At 44.3% G+C, this 15,564-nt stretch overlaps 1 protein-coding gene across 2 annotated transcripts in view; it reads right to left on the bottom strand.

Moving 5' to 3' along the window:
* LOC117355233 (zinc finger protein 271-like) overlaps positions 1-15,564 on the bottom strand; it is a 906,970-nt gene that overhangs the window by 868,812 nt on the left and 22,594 nt on the right. The window contains exons 1-2 of one of the 2 annotated variants that reach the window (XM_033933519.1): positions 6,105-6,644; positions 5,856-6,023 (exon numbers count right to left, since the gene is read on the bottom strand). The exons of the other annotated variant lie outside the window; for it this stretch is intronic. Of the exons in view, the coding sequence (XP_033789410.1) occupies positions 5,856-6,023; positions 6,105-6,583 (647 nt within the window). The 5' untranslated portion in view covers positions 6,584-6,644. Of the gene's footprint in view, positions 1-5,855; positions 6,024-6,104; positions 6,645-15,564 lie in introns of those variants that run through there. 2 annotated transcript variants of the gene reach the window in all.

Raw genomic sequence — 15,564 nt, 5'->3', positions numbered from 1 at the left:
TCATACATACTTCACAATCCAAACCGCGAATCCCGTGAGAACTTGCGGCAGCCTATCAAGGAGTGGTGCAGGGCCGGCCGACAGCATGAAAAGCTTGCTGCTGCGTGCCGGCTACTTACCTTTACAATCTTCTGGAGGATTTCAGCGCGGGATACATGCTGGGAACAAACAGGTATGCGAGGGAGGGTGGTAATTGTTAGTGTCAGCCGGGCAGGAGACAGGAGGGATCCCTCCTATCCCGGCCTACCACTAGGTGGTTTAAGTTAAGGGGAATGGTTACTACTACTACTACTAATAATAATAACTTTATTCTTATATACCGCCAACAATCTTGCGACTTCTAGGCGGTTTACAATGAAGATAAACTGCACAGACATCGAATTACAGAGTGTAGCAGTGAATATCTGATAGTAGCAACAATAAAAATAATAACAACAGTTTATATATTGCAGGACCATGAAGTTCCATGCGGTTTACAATGAATTAGAAAAATTCCATAAATTGAAAGGAACATTCATAGTTAGAGATTAGAGGTTAACAGTTTACAAGATCTAATTTGGGGAGGGATTGCGATGGGGGCTATTGTTCTGATTCGTTACCTAGGTATTTCGAGAACAGGTATGTTTTTAGGTGTTTCCTAAATTCACCATAATTGTTTGTGTGTGTAATTAGTTTTTCCAAGTCTTTGCCCCATAAGGCTGCTTGGTATGATAGAAGTTGTTGATGGTGTCTCTTATATTTGCATCCTCTGGCTGGTGGGGAAACGAATTTCTGGTGTGCTCTTCTCTCATCTGCTGGTTGGGTAGGAAGGCAGAGGGGAGTACGGGACAATCAAGCCATTATGACATCACTGATAAGGCTGGCTCTTTTTAGAGGGAAGAGGGTACTGGGACAGTGTTCAGAACCTGGCAGGGAGGAGTGACAGTATTCAGAGCTTGGCAGGGAAGGGGGCTTGGTTCACATCTTGGCAGGGAGGGGGGCTGAGTGCAGAACCTTGCAGGGGAGGGCATGACGGAGAAGACAATGGGTGCAGATCCTGGCAGGGCATGGCACTTGAATATTTAGTTATATTCGAGTCAACCATTTTCCCTCCTTTTTGGGGGGGAAATGAGGGTCTCAACTTATATTCGGATCGACTTATATTCGAGTATATACAGTACATAAAATGCAGTTAACAGGTTACAATAAGACATAATTACAGTACAAGTTTACAATACAAGGTTATGTCCTAATTCTATACATGCTAGGGGTCTAATACCATTATACATAATGCACATTTACAGGTTCAATTTGCCATAGTTACACTGGAAAATGTTTCAATCCAAGTTTTTATCCTAATGTGACTTATATTGAGGATCTAGTACCAATATACATTTCTTTGTAATCCACCGTCCGTAGGCAGGGGAGTTAGGTGAAGAGGTATGTTTTTATGGCTTTTCTAAAGCTAAGGGACCTGATCTGTGGGGGAAGTTGGTTCCAGTGGCTCAGTATGAAGTGGGAGTAAGAGCGTTGTTTGGCAGTTGAAGGCCACGACCAGGAGGCGTATTTCATCCTGGGAGGAGAGGGACCTGTTTGGCACGTACTGTTCAAATTTGTTAAAACATATTCAGACGGTGAAAAATTGCAGGGAGACCTTGGGAAATTGGAAGACTGGGTGTCCAAATGGCCAATGAAATTTAATGTGGTTAAATGCAGAGATTCACATTGGGAAGAAAAATTCAAAATCATAGTTACCGGATACAAGGGTCCACCTTAGGGGTCAGCACCCAAGAAAAAGATCCGAGTGTCATCATGGACAATATGCTGAAATCTTCTGCCCAATGTGCAGCAGAGGCCAAAAAAGCAAACAAGATGCTAGGAATGATTAGAAAAAGGATGGTAAATAAGACGGAGAATATTATAATGCTTCTGAATCTCAGCTTGAGTAATGTGTTCAATTCTGGTTGCTGTATCTTAAATAAAGATATCGAGGGTTATTTTCAATAGGACGTCCAAGTCCGACTTTGGATGTTTCAAGTTTAATAGTTCTCTTAATTAATCGCTTAATCATACTTCAAAGCGATGAACAATTTAAAATACATTCAATGGAAAACAATACAGTACAAACTTTAAATAATAACATTGAGAAGTGCGCCCTAAAATCAGGTAGACAAAATGTCCATTTTTAAAATCACAGATAGCTTTTTTTTTTATGACCTGCTAGATTTCTTGTGTTTTTGGTGCTCTTTTTGGGCCATTTTCGATCAAGACGACCAAATGAAAACCGCACAAAACAAGCCATTTGGACCTAGGAGGGGTCAGCAGTTTTAGTACACTGGCCACACAGACATGCCAGCAGAGCAATGGAACACCCCTAGGGGGCACTGCTGTGAACTTCACATAAAGGGTGGCAGGTCCACATCTCACCATAACCCCTTCACATTGTATGCTGAGCCCTCCAACCCCCCAAAAAACTTACTGTTTCCACCTATAGCCCTTATGCCTGCAGGTGTCACCTATATGGCAGTACAGTAGGATTTGATGGTCTTGGATGTTCTACCAAACGTATTCTAGTTAGAGTGGGAAATGGGTCTGGGTCCACTGCATTGCCCACCAGGGTACTCCAGAGACCTGCTTAATACTCTAATAGCTTAATACAGTCTAATAGACTGTAAGATTTACAGCTGTCACAGACACAGATATGAACTGGGGTCAGTGATCACTGGGAGGGGGTGTCATGCTTTCATCCCTTTAGTGTTCAAGAAAGTCAAGTTGGGTACCTTTCGGGCCCTTATTTGTTTTAAACACAGGTCCAGCTCCGAACATCTAAAGGGCGTCCTGGATGTTTTGTGAAATGTTCGATTATCACCACAGGACATCCAAGTGCTGCAAACACCCAAATCCTGCCCATAATACCCTTCTAACATGCCCCCTTAGTATTTGGAGGAACAGCAGATGAATAACCTAGCCAGACATCTAGGAAGTCAGTTTTGAAAATGGAGATTTGGATGTCTTGGTGAGTAATGCGTCCACCAAATGCCTCTTTATGCCATTTTTTTGGACGTCTTTCTTTTTGGAAAATGAGCCCCATAACGGAATTAGAAAAGGTTCAAAGAAGAGCGACCAAGATGGTAAAGGGGATGGAACTCCTCTCGTATGAGGAAAGACTAAAGAGGTTAAGGCTCTTCAGGTTGGAAAAAAGATGACTGAGGGGAGATAATTGAAGTCTACAAAATCCTGATTGGTATAGAACAGGTACAAGTGAATCAATATTTTACTGTATCAAAAATTACAGACTAGGAGACACTCTAAGTTACAGGGAAATAGTTTTAAACCAATTGTCTCCAACTCACGGCTTGGGGGCCACATGCGGCCTGCCAGGTACTATTTTGAGGCCCTCGGGTATGTTTAGCATAATCACAAAAGTAAAATAAAACAGTTTCTTCATCTTATGTCTCTTCAGCTTTAAATGACAATATTATTATCAAGACTTATCCAAAGGGAAAGATTTATAAACTCATGCAAAATTATCATTTCTTTAATAAAACATTAACTATTTTTTCTGAGACCCTCCAAGTATCTACAAATCCAAAATGTGGCCCTGCAGAGGGTTTGAGTTTGAGACCACTGTTTTAAAACCAATAGGAGGAAATATTTTCTTTCTTAGAAGCTAAGCTCTGGAATGCATCGCCAGAGTATATGGTAAGAGCAGTTAATATAACTAGTTTTTGAAAAGGTTTGGTCTAGTTTCTAGAGGAAAAGCCCATAGTCTGCTATTGAGAGAGACACAGGTGAAGTCAATGCTTGCCCTGGGATCAGTGGAATGTTGCTACTCCTTGGGTTCTGCCAGGTAATTGTGACCTGGATTGGTCTTTGTGGAAACAGGATACTGGGTAGATGGACCACTGGTCAGACCCAGGATGGCTATTCTTATATTCTTATCACAGGAGGAAATTTTTGTCACTCAGAGAACAGTTAAGTCTGGAACGCATTGCCAGAGGTTGAGGTAAGAGCGGAGAGCGTAGCTGGTTTTAAGAAAGGTTTGGACAAGTTCCTGGAGGAAAAGTCCATAATTGAGAAAGACCCATGGGGGAAGCCACTGCTTGCACTGGGTCAGTAGCATTGAATGTTGCTACTCCTTGAGTTTTGGCCAGGTACTGGGGACCTGGATTGGCCACTATGAGTACAGGCTACTGGGCTTGATGGACCTTTGTTCTGACCCATTAAGGCTTTTCTTATGTTCTTAGGCAAACACTGACACATACAGATGACATCGTGGGCATGGATACCTTTTCAAGATTTTTAAGAAGCCAATCTACAATACCAAGGCTATATGAAAGTGCAGGAAATGCCAGTTGATCAACAGCCTGTAAACTTATTCTGTGATGTTAATGTACTCTTCAGTATCAGTTTTGGTCTCTGTGGAAGATTAAGGGATATCTTCCACTAATGCAGCCATTACACCTCCATATAGCAGGGGCTGCTAAAGACTGAGCAGACTACAAGTCCCAGACTGCACTGGGCTTTAAAGCTCAGGACTGAGCTACTTTAAGGTAACCCTGTTGAGTCAGGGAGTGGGGTTCAGCAAGTAGGAAAAAAAGTCCCTAGCTTTTCCCTAGACGTGGTTGTGGGAGAAGCCCTGGGGAATCTAAGAAAGAGGGACTGTCCAAAGTGAAACAGTTACTGACATCTTGGTTGAGGGTATCTGGGCTGTATGTGTGGACCAGCTTTGCCTCATATGGAGGCCCCAGAGGGAACACAGGAGCTAGGAAATGGAAGAGATGACCTGGTTTGCTGATAGGAGAATCTTACCTCCAGCAGATTCTATGTGGAAAACTGCCTGACCAGAGCTGTGATTGAATCTTACACAAAACTCTTTCTTGCAACTGTGATAAAGACTGGTTTAGAGAGTGGCAAGCCCTACTGCAAATATAATCCCTGTTTAATGAAAAGATCTGTGAAAAGCATAGCTATTTCTTGGGAAAAGACACCATTAAGGGAAACTTGTGAAGGAACAGACTCTTCCCTGATGTTTAATAAGGAGTTCTTTTTTTGTTCAGAACACTACAAAGTGTGATACATGTGTTTGTACAAATCCATTCCTGAGCACAACACCACCTGCTCTGTCACAGTCTCTTAGATATTCTTTACTGATATTTTCACTCAGCGATTTCTGCTTGATAGTTGTTTCTTCCACCACTCTTAGATATGAATCCTTTTTGGTGTTTTTAAAGCTGAGTGATAGCTATATCTTTTACCACATTCTGAGCATGTATATAGTTTCTCTCCAGTATGAATCTTGTGTACCTTTAAATCTTATTGTGGCATGTAAATGGTTTTGCTCCAGTATGAAACCTCTGATCTATTTTTAACGCTGAGGATTTATTACACTTCTCCCTCCGAATCTGCGGTTTCTGTATCTGCGGATTCGGTTATTCATGATTTTTTTTTTCTTAATAAATTATATTTCTGATTTTTGTCTATTTTTAGGCTGTCTGAGCCTCCCAGGAACCTTACCTGGTGGTCTATCAGTGAAGCGGGGCAGGAGCAATCTTCTTATGCTCCTGCAATGTGCAGAGCCGTAATCAGAATGGCTGCCGTGAGCTCCCGTTGGGTCAGAGCTGGTTGAGAAGTTATTTGCGATTTTTCACACTTCGCGATTTGTCTCTGCACCTAACTCCCGCGGATACGGAGGGAGAAGTGTATGTCTTTTCCCATATTCTGAATAGGTATATGGTTTCTCTCCAATATGAATCCTCTCGTGCGCTCTTAAATGTGATTGCCGACTAAAGCTTTTCCCACATTCTGAACAGGTGTATGGTTTCTCTCCAGTATGAATCATCTCATGATGTCTTAAAGTTGACACCAGTCTAAACCTTTTCCCACATTCAGAACAGGTATATGGTTTCTCTCCAGTATGAATCCTCTTGTGAAGGTTTAAATTTGATTGCCGATTAAAATTTTTACCACATTCTGAACATGTATACAGTTTCACTCCAGTATGAATCCTCTTGTGATGATTTAAATTTGATTGGCAAGTAAAGCTTTTACCACATTCTGGACATGTATGTTTCCATCCAATATGAATCCTCTCATGATTTCTTAAAGTTGACTGCTGTCTAAACCTTTTCCCACATTCGGAACAGGTATATGGTTTCTCTCCAGTATGAATCCTCTTGTGACTGTTTAAATTTGATTGCTGATTAAAGTTTTTACCACATTCTGGACATGTATATAGTTTCTTTCCAATATGAATCCTCTCATGATTTCTTAAAGTTGACTGATGTCTAAACCTTTTTCCACATTCATAACAGGTATATGGTTTCTCTCCAGTATGAATCCTCTCATGTATTTTTAAAGATGAGAGGCGACTATATCTCTTACCACATTCTGGACATGTATATGGTTTCTCTCCAGTATGAATCCTTATATGTATTTTTAACTCTGATAGCTGAGTAAAGCTTTTACCGCATTCTCTACATGTATATGGTTTTTCTCCAGTATGAAACCTCTCGTGTTTTTTTAAAGTTGACTGGAGATGAAAGCTTTTCCCACATTCTGAACAGGTATATGGTTTCTCTCCAGTATGAATCCTCTTGTGCATTTTTAAAGTTGAGGTATGACTAAAGCTTTTCCCACTTTCTGAACAGGTATATGGTTTCTCTCCAGTATGAATCCCCTTGTGCATTTTTAAAGCTGACAGATGACTATATCTCTTACCACATTCTGCACAGGTAAACAGTTTCTTTCCGGTATGATTCCTCTTATGTTTTTTTAAATTTGATTGGTGATTAAAACTTTTGCCACATTCTGGACATGTAAATGGCCTCTCACTCTCATGGATCTTCTGAAGACATTGTAAACCTGTTTGATGATAAAAAGTTTTGTCATAATATAAAGATGTAGAATGTTTTCTGCACTCTTAGATATGATATTAAAGTAATTTGTTTTATTCCTGCTTGTATTACTTGTTGAATTGTTATGGTCAATATTCAGCCTGGGGCACTGAGTATTTCTGATAGTCAATGCTGGGTCATATCTGGGCACCAGCATTAAAAATCTGGTTCGTCAGTGATGGATGGAAGTTGTGTGGATACAACTGGCATTCAATGCAGTCCCCACGTAGTCAACCGGACACAGGACTGGTATTTAAGCGGTCTTTCTTGTCTAGTTAGCTATGTGGGTAGCAGCATTGAATGTCGCCACTATACATCCTCATAATTTCAGGCTCTGACCTGACTCGGGCTGGGATGGTCAGCACTGCTACTGCTGCCGAACAGACTTTCCCCCAATGCAAGTCACGTGACCCAAATATGTCATCTCTACTCGCCAAAGAATGATTTAAAAATTGAATTGGGTCTTGCTTCTTGGGGTGAACTCTCTGGAGGAACTGGGACTTTTCCTGCTCATGGTAACAGAGTAAATAACAGCAGAAAAAGACGTGAAAGGTCCATCTAGTCAGGGGTAATTCTGGTTCTCGAGAGCCACAGGCAGGTCAGGTTCTCAAAATATCCACAATAAATATGCATGAGTTTGATTTCCATCTCAGGGAGGCAGAGCATGCAAATCCATCTCATACATATTCATTGTGGATATCCTGATCTGCCTGTGGCTCTTGAGAACCGGAATTGCCTACCCCTCCCTGATCTAGTCTGTCGAACCGTACACGCATCATAAATTCATGATATAAATTAAATTGTCTATTTCCTTAGACATTTCTGGGCCAAAGACCTAGAGGTCTTCCTATTTCTGTGCTTAGGTGAACTTCCAACTACTGGAGTCTCTGTCGAAGGTCACTCTAGCCTAAGATTTTAGGGAAAATGTTAAAACGTATCTCTTCAATAAGTTTGTCTGACATTTATCAACTATGTGAATTTCCCTGTTATTGATGTATTACAGCTTTTCTTTACTGTAAACCGTGGTATTAAAATAAAGATTTATTATTAAACCATCCCAGCTGTTGAAGCCTTCCCCAGCCCATCCTCAACTGAAAGGCCAAATACACGACCCAGCCTTAGTTCTTGTACAATTCCTCTTTATTCTGAACTACTGGGAATTGTGCTCCTTGGTCAGCCAACAGCTGTAGGAAGCTTTGGCTCTGCCCCCAGCACTCATGTGCCGGTGTATGCTCCTGGGATTCCTTCAAGCCAAGCTGTAGGAGCTCTTCTCTTCTGCTCGTCTTTCATTTCTTTAAATTTAGTGTTTAGCTTTGATTTTTTCACGGGTTTGCCCTTGTGCTGTGGAAGTACCCTACGGGGATGTCCTTGTGGCGGGAGATTGCAGACTTTGACTACAAGTCTGCCTCTGGGGGGTTACCTGCCCCTGTAGTAAGCCCTCCGGACAGCCTGCATGTCAAATCGGAGTTCCGGGATTTGGAGTTGGCTCACCCCAGGTTATTCCGCGAGTGGTTTGAGCGCAGGCTGTGCGGTTCTGTGGAAATGTGCCTGGGATCGGAACCAGACTGCGTACCTGCTCCCAGTGTCCGGTGGTGTTGGAAGTCACTACCAAAGGTGGATGGGTAGGTAAGACGGTCAGATTTAAAATCCAGTTTTCCAGCTTCCTGAAGTTTGAGATCTCCCTGCCAGTAGTACCTGACATTTCTCTGTTACATCCTATAGCCATTGAGTAAAAAGTGGGTCCTAAAAAGGGGGGTTTGGATGGTTTCCCTGCAAGTCCTACCCCCTCTCTAAAATCACAAAATTGCCAGTTTCTAGGGATTCCTGTGTTTTTCTCGGGCAGTTTTAGGGCAAAATTGGCACTCGCGATGGCCATCTTGGATTTTTCTCAAACTTTTTTAAAGTATATTTTTTCATCTTAGGAGCTTCGTTTTTGCTCCAAACTTCTCAGATGGCCTCCTCAGGACATGATGGCATGGATTCATGCCTCGATTGTGGCGGATGGCTGTCGGATTCACAACCGTGTTCCATGGGTGCTGAGGCCCGCGAGGGGAGGCGAGGTGTGCACAGATTCGGTACCTTCTACCTCTGAAGAAATCTTCTGACTCCAATGCCATGAAAATTTCACCAGGAGACCCTAAGAAGAGCGTTGGCAGCATTTTGGCGAAACGCAAGTGTGATTCTGGTGAAAGTCTTGCAAATTGTCTAAGCACTCTAAGTCCTAGGCGCACTGGGCAGCTCTCGCTACGGGGGATTTTTTTTCTCCGGAATTTTGGAATATGATATATCAGGTGTATTTTGGTTAAAATGTCTATGCCTGTGCTCCCCCCTCAGTAACTTGGCAAGCCTTCTAGTTCCTCTCCCCAGCTGGACTCGTGTCTATGTTCCCATTCAGGGTCAAGGAATGGCAGACGATCCTTGCCATCGTGACCACTTCTCTTTCCATTCCTCTGCTCACTCAGGGTTCCTCAAGAGTTTCTGCTGATGTAGCTAACCTGGCTGACCTTTGTGATCAAGATTCCTGTGGATCTCATGATTTAGCAGTCAATACTTCGGTTCATAGGTTGTTCAAGTCTAGCCAGTCAGCCAGTCCAGGTGGAATGTTCTTTGATGAGTGATTCGTATTCTCTCAGAAGTTTGGCACAACCCAGAGAGTCCTCTGAAATGCACTTGGGCCATGGCGAAGCTTTACCCCACTGCCTCGGAGTTTTTTCCAACCTGTCCAAAGGTGGATTCGACAGTAGCTCAAGTTACTAAGTGTACCTCACTCCCTTTGGAAGGAGGGGTGGTTTTGAAGGATGTCCAGGAAAGGCAGAGCGACCACAGCCACTTAATTTGTCACCCAAGTGTGCCATTCCAAGCTATGCCATGACTCGGATGTCGTGGTTCTCTCTGATCTGGAGTTTCTGATTTCCGGAGTGGATTATCTGGCGGATGCCTTATACAACATGATGAAAGTATTTTCTAAGCTAAGCGTTATTTGGTTATTTGCTATTGGGATCCCTTTTTCATTCATGATCATGAAGCTTACATTTTTTGCTAGTGGGCTTGAGTCTTTTATATATCTTTATACTGATTTTATAATAGTCTTATTATGAACTGCTAGCCCCTGGTATTTGTTTTATCCTCTGTTTATTATGTTTTGTTTGGCGTCAGTGGGAGTGGGGGGGGGAGGGCTTGGGGGTTGGATTGGTGGGGTGGATTTGCTAGATTTTGTGTGAACATAGAACTGCTTTGTTGTTCTTTGTACTTGTTTCTAATTGTTGTTTTTTGTACTTGTTTCTGATTGTTGTTTTTCTTGGTGCTCAATAAAATATATTTGACGATAATAGTCTTATTAAGTTAATGATACTTTTCATATTATAATATTTCTGAAATGAATAAAGTTTTGTAAATTGTTTATAAGTCTATTTCTGACATTTATACTTTTTTGCTTTTCCATTATTTTGACGCTATTGAATGTGAGGGGCTTATTTTTGATTCGGTTATTTGGTGTCCGCCAGGAGAATGCTGTGGATACGGCAGTGGTCTGGGGATTCCTCTTCTAAGGCCACTCTGAGCAGATTGCCTTTCAAGGATCAACTCCTATTTGGCCAGGGTTTGGATGATCTCAGTGTTCAGGACCGTAAACCCAAGGTTTTACCGGGAAGCAGACTTGCTCTCCCCTAGGAGTTCGGGGCTGCCCAATTTTTGTCCCTTCCGGCACCTACATCAGTATGCCGGCCCTCCAGCCACATGTCAAAGATACAATTCTTCCTCCAGACATTTCGGAGATTCTGCTCGGCAGCAGACCTTCAGCAAAAGCCCTTCCGCGCCCCAGAAGAAACAGTTCTGATGCCAGGCCTCTGGCACCTCTCCCCCGTATCTGAACGTGGCTCTTGGCCTTCCTGGCAGAGTGGGAGGCATCTACCTCTGAACGTTGGGAGTTGGAGATCCTCTACAACGGTTTCAAATTGGAGCTTTACTGACCTCTATCAGATTTCTTTCTGGCCTCTCCTACTGGGCGTTCCGAAAAGGCGCTCAAGATGCAGGCTTCTGGATCTGGTGGTACCCGAGCCCTTACCAAAGAACGATTTTGGCTCGGGGAGATACTCCATATACTTCATCGTTCCAAAGAAAGATTGGAAACCGTTTCTGGATCTCAAGGCGGTCAATGCGGCGCTGAAGGTGCCCTACTTCAGAATGGAAACCGTCCATTCGGTCATTGCGTCAGTGGCACCGGGGGAATTTCTGGCCTCCCTGGATCTCACGGAAGCGTATCTTCATATCCTCATGTTTCCTCTGGAGGTTCCTCTGGTTTCATGTTTTCAATCAACACTTTCAATTTGCGGCCCTTCCGTTTGGTCTGGTGATGGTTGCAGCTCACCTCCATGCTTGGAGTATCCTAGTCCATCCATATCTGGACAATTGGATGATCAGAGCTCCCTCCCTAGCGGAGGGGACCCGGGCAGTACAGCAGGTGGTTTAATTGCTGCAACCCCTGGGATGGGTGATCAATCTGAGAAAGAACCAACTCGACCCCATGCAGGATCTGGAAAACCTGGGGGTCAGGTTCCAAATGGCCCAGAAAAAAGTATTTCTCCCGCTGGCTCAAAGAGAGAAGATTCACCATACCATTCGTGTCGTCTTAGCTATTCTGGCTCTGACGGCTTGGAAAAATCTCCAGCTTCTGGGGCTCATGGTGGCATCAATCGATGTGGTTCCTTGGGCCAGGGCCTGGCTGCATCCCCTTAAGGAGTCGTTATTGTCCTGGTGAAACCCACAACAGGATTCATTATCACCACCTCTGCCTTTGACGATGGCGACACACAGCAGCATGCAGTGATGACTGAGTCCCCTGACTATCCAAGGGCCTGTCGCTTCTGGTTTCGGACTGGGTGACTCTCTCCATGGACGTGAATCTGTCTGGATGGGCAGTCTGTATGTCTGGCCCAGTTCAGGGCTGGTGGTCACCCCTCGGAGAGCAGGTGGTCGATCAATCACCTGGAACTGAGGGCGATCCGCCTCACCTTGATGCATTTCCAGAAGTGTCTCCATCAACAGGTGGTCCGAGTGTTCTCGGACAATTCAACAGTAGTGGCATATGTCAACCGGCAAGGAGGAACCAGGAGCCCTACCTTTAGCATGGAAGCGTGGCTTCTCTTTTCTTGGGCAGAAAAGAACCTAATAGCTCTGTCCGCAGTTCATGTGGCAGTAGTAGAAAACGTTCAAGCGGATTTTCTCATTCGCCAGGAGCTGGATCCCGGAGAGTGGTCTCTCTCCCGGACAGCGTTTGAGTGTATCGTGCGCCAGTGGGGTCAGCCCATGTTTGACCTCATGACACATGTCAAGAACAGGAAAGTGGAGAGGTTTTTCAGCTGTCGATGAGAGGCCAGTAACTAAGGTCTCGATGCTCTGGTGCAGTCCTGGCCTCAGGGCGGTCTCCTCTACATCTTTCCCCTGTGGCCGATGATAGGACCTGTTTTGCGTTGCATTGCAGCACATGGGGGTCCGGTGATCTTGGTGGCCCCAGATTGGTCAAGGAGACAGTGGGTAAGCCGATCTGGTTCGGCTCTGGCTTTCGTGCCATCCTCGTATCCTTAGTCAGGGTCCAATTGCCATACAGGATCCAGACCTCTTTGGTCTTATGGCATGGCTCTTGAGTGCGCGGCGTTGACAGCAAGAGGCTATTCGACTGTGGTTGGTGCTACATAGCAAGCGGAAGTCCATGGTCGCGGTCTATGCAAAAGCCTGGAAGTGTTACCAGGCTTGGTGCTCCGGTCGACAGGAGGATCCTTCGGTTCCCTCGGTAGCGCAGGTTCTAGATTTTCTGCAGGATGGCCTGAAAAAAGGTCTTGCCGTGGCTTCCTTCAGGGATCAGATCTCGGGACTTTCTTGTTTGGGTCCTGTCTCACTCAGAGGCTCCCTAGCATCCCATCCAGACATGGTCCGTTTCTTGAGAGGGGTGGTTCGGCTGAAGCCTCCTTTGCGCCTTCCTTGCCCAACGTGGAATTTGAATTTGGTTCTACGCTCACTGGCTTGTCCACCATATGAACCTCATGAACAGGCCTCATTGAAGGATCTAACCATCAAGACAGTTTTCCTGGTTCCTGCCCGAAGAGGCTCGGAGCTTCAGGCACTCTCGTGTCAGGATCCTTTCCTGCAGATCAAGGATTTTGCAGTGCTCCTGCGGATGGTCCCTTCTTTCCTTCCAAAAGTAGTTTCTATATTTCATTTGAATCAGGAAGTTAGTCTTCCAGCATTTGTTTCCTCTGGTTCAAAGGGCCAGGACCATATTTTGCGGTCTCTGGATGTTTGCCGTCTTCTCCTGTGTTATTTAGAGGTTACCAATGAGTTTCACCTCTCAGACCACCTGTTTGTTCTTTCAGGTCCAGCCCATATGGGTAAGCCTGCCTCTAAGGCTACCATCTCCAGATGAATTCAGTCTGCCATCTCTGGTGCCTATGTGCTGGCAGGGAAAGCGCCACCCCTTGGAGTTAGGGCTCATTCTACAAGAGGTGCGTCTTCCTCTTGGGCAGAATCGACAGCTGTTTCACCAGAAGAGATTTGCAGGGCGGCTACCTGATCTTCTCTGCACCGAGGCATAAACTCTGGTACTGAAATATTTTTTAAGGGTTGATTCCACCAATAATGATGTAGAAATTGTGGACTATTAAATCCTGGATAAGAAAAGATTCTGTAAATGGAATCCAGCTTCCTTGGAACAACTTGATCGATAAGGGCATTTCCCAATTTTTGAAAAGGATCTGTTTGAACATGTCATGTAAACGGCAATTTGAAGAACTCCTTGGGAGGCTCCTCAAAGTTCAATACATCCAGACATTGTGACAGATAAGGCTTTGCATAGCTGGTTATGAAGTAGCAAAGGAAAGACCTTTAGGTGAGAATCTTCTTTTGGGAAATGTTGTGTCAAAAAGACTCGGGTTCAGAAAAGGAAAACCCGCACTCTAGAGTCAGATCGTGAATCAGAAAAACTTCCAGGAAAAAATGTCTACAAGAAGCCCTGCGATGTTTTTAGTACCAGTCTGATGAAGAGACTGAAGAGAAACGATGAATTTCCTTTTTCCGCTTCAAAGCAGGAGGTCGACGTGATGAGGAACGATGGTTTCTTGGTCTGGAATGCCCCATTAAAGAAGAGGACCTAAGCTTTGAAGTAGCAGAACGATGTCTCAAAGGAGAGCGGTGTTGAGAAGAGGTAGAACTTCAATGCGAAGAGCCATGTCAGGAGGAAGATCGGCATCAAGAGATGGAATGATGGTGCCATGTAGAAAATCCATGAGTAGTGTCTTAATGTTTTGATGGATCGGTGGTGTCAGTACCTTGAGGCTTTGCAGAGATATGCTCAGGTTGGGTTGGCAGTGAGAGTTGATTGTAGCAGATACATGCAGTGCGATTTAAAGACAGTGCCAATCTCCCTGTGGAAGAACACATCGAGCTTCTCCCGAAAAGAGTGCATCACGATCGCTGGCTCATGAGCTAGTACCGTTGGTGCAGCAGGTTATCTCGGTATGGGTAAAGAGGATGCACACCATGTAGGAGATACAACCTGCAGATCTGCAGAATGATGGTTTCTTTGTTTGGCCTGCATCAAGAGATTCAATGCCGTCACAACCTGTGATGCTTGCTGAGAAGAGGCAGCATGCACCAGTACTGATGGCTCAACAGCCGGTACTTTCGATGCAGCAGGTTGTCTCAGAGAGGGTGTCCTCAATGAGAATGCACACCTAGAAGGAGAGACAACCTGCAAATCTGCAGAACGATGGTATCGGTGTTTGGTCTGCAACAAGAGACTCAATGCATGAGGCCTACGATGCTTGCTGGGAAGTGGATGGCTTGTTAGCTGACTTCCCTGAGAGTAGGAGGTTCCGTGATGTCGATGCAGGAGCTTTCAATGGCAACAGCTCCAAAGATGTTCTGGTGTACATGGTTGAGCCAAACAGCTTCTCCTAATGAATTTGACAGGCTTTGATGGAGCACTTTTGTAAGGTGGAACATCGAGTACAAGACTCGAATAGGTGTTTAAGGCCTAAACACTGGAGACACCAACTATGAGGGTCTGTTATAGAAATAGGCCTTTGACACCTACAGCACTTCTTAAATCCTGTCGTAGGTTTTGACATGGAAGGAAAAATCTTGTCAGCGAGATTAAACTCAATTGTGAAAACGAGAGACCTGCCAAGGAAAAAATAATGAAGCCAAAGCCCAAGATTGAAGGAAAATAAAAAATAATAAACATTTTATTCTTTTTTTTTTTTTAAGAAAATGAAAGTCAAGATAGCATGGAAAAGAAAACACAGATTGAACGGAGTCCAGTCAAAAAGGTACTTCTTCTCTCAACGGAAAACAAAGAACTAAGGTACCGCGAGTCTCATCTGGTGGGAAGGCATTTACACATGCGCGGTGTGGGCAGTCGCTGTCCGAACCGAGCTCCGTGGATGACATCACCTATATGTGAGAATATGCTGCCTGCTTGTCCTAGGTTAATGAAAGATTAGGTTCTTACGTTTGCTAAGTCCAAGTTCTTTTCCTTGACAAGTGGGTTATGCATCCCATGTCGCGAGACTGCTTCTAGGGAGCCTCACTTACATTATATTTTCAGACCCTCCCCTCTTACCTCAGGACTCCAGTTCATTTAAACGTGACACCTGTAGAGGACATAAACCATAGGGAAGGGTACAGGGACACTCCC

The sequence above is a fragment of the Geotrypetes seraphini genome, chromosome 2 (assembly GCF_902459505.1).
Source record: "Geotrypetes seraphini chromosome 2, aGeoSer1.1, whole genome shotgun sequence".
Taxonomy (NCBI): Eukaryota; Metazoa; Chordata; class Amphibia; order Gymnophiona; family Dermophiidae; genus Geotrypetes; species Geotrypetes seraphini.
This window is presented reverse-complemented; position numbering and strand designations above follow the sequence as displayed.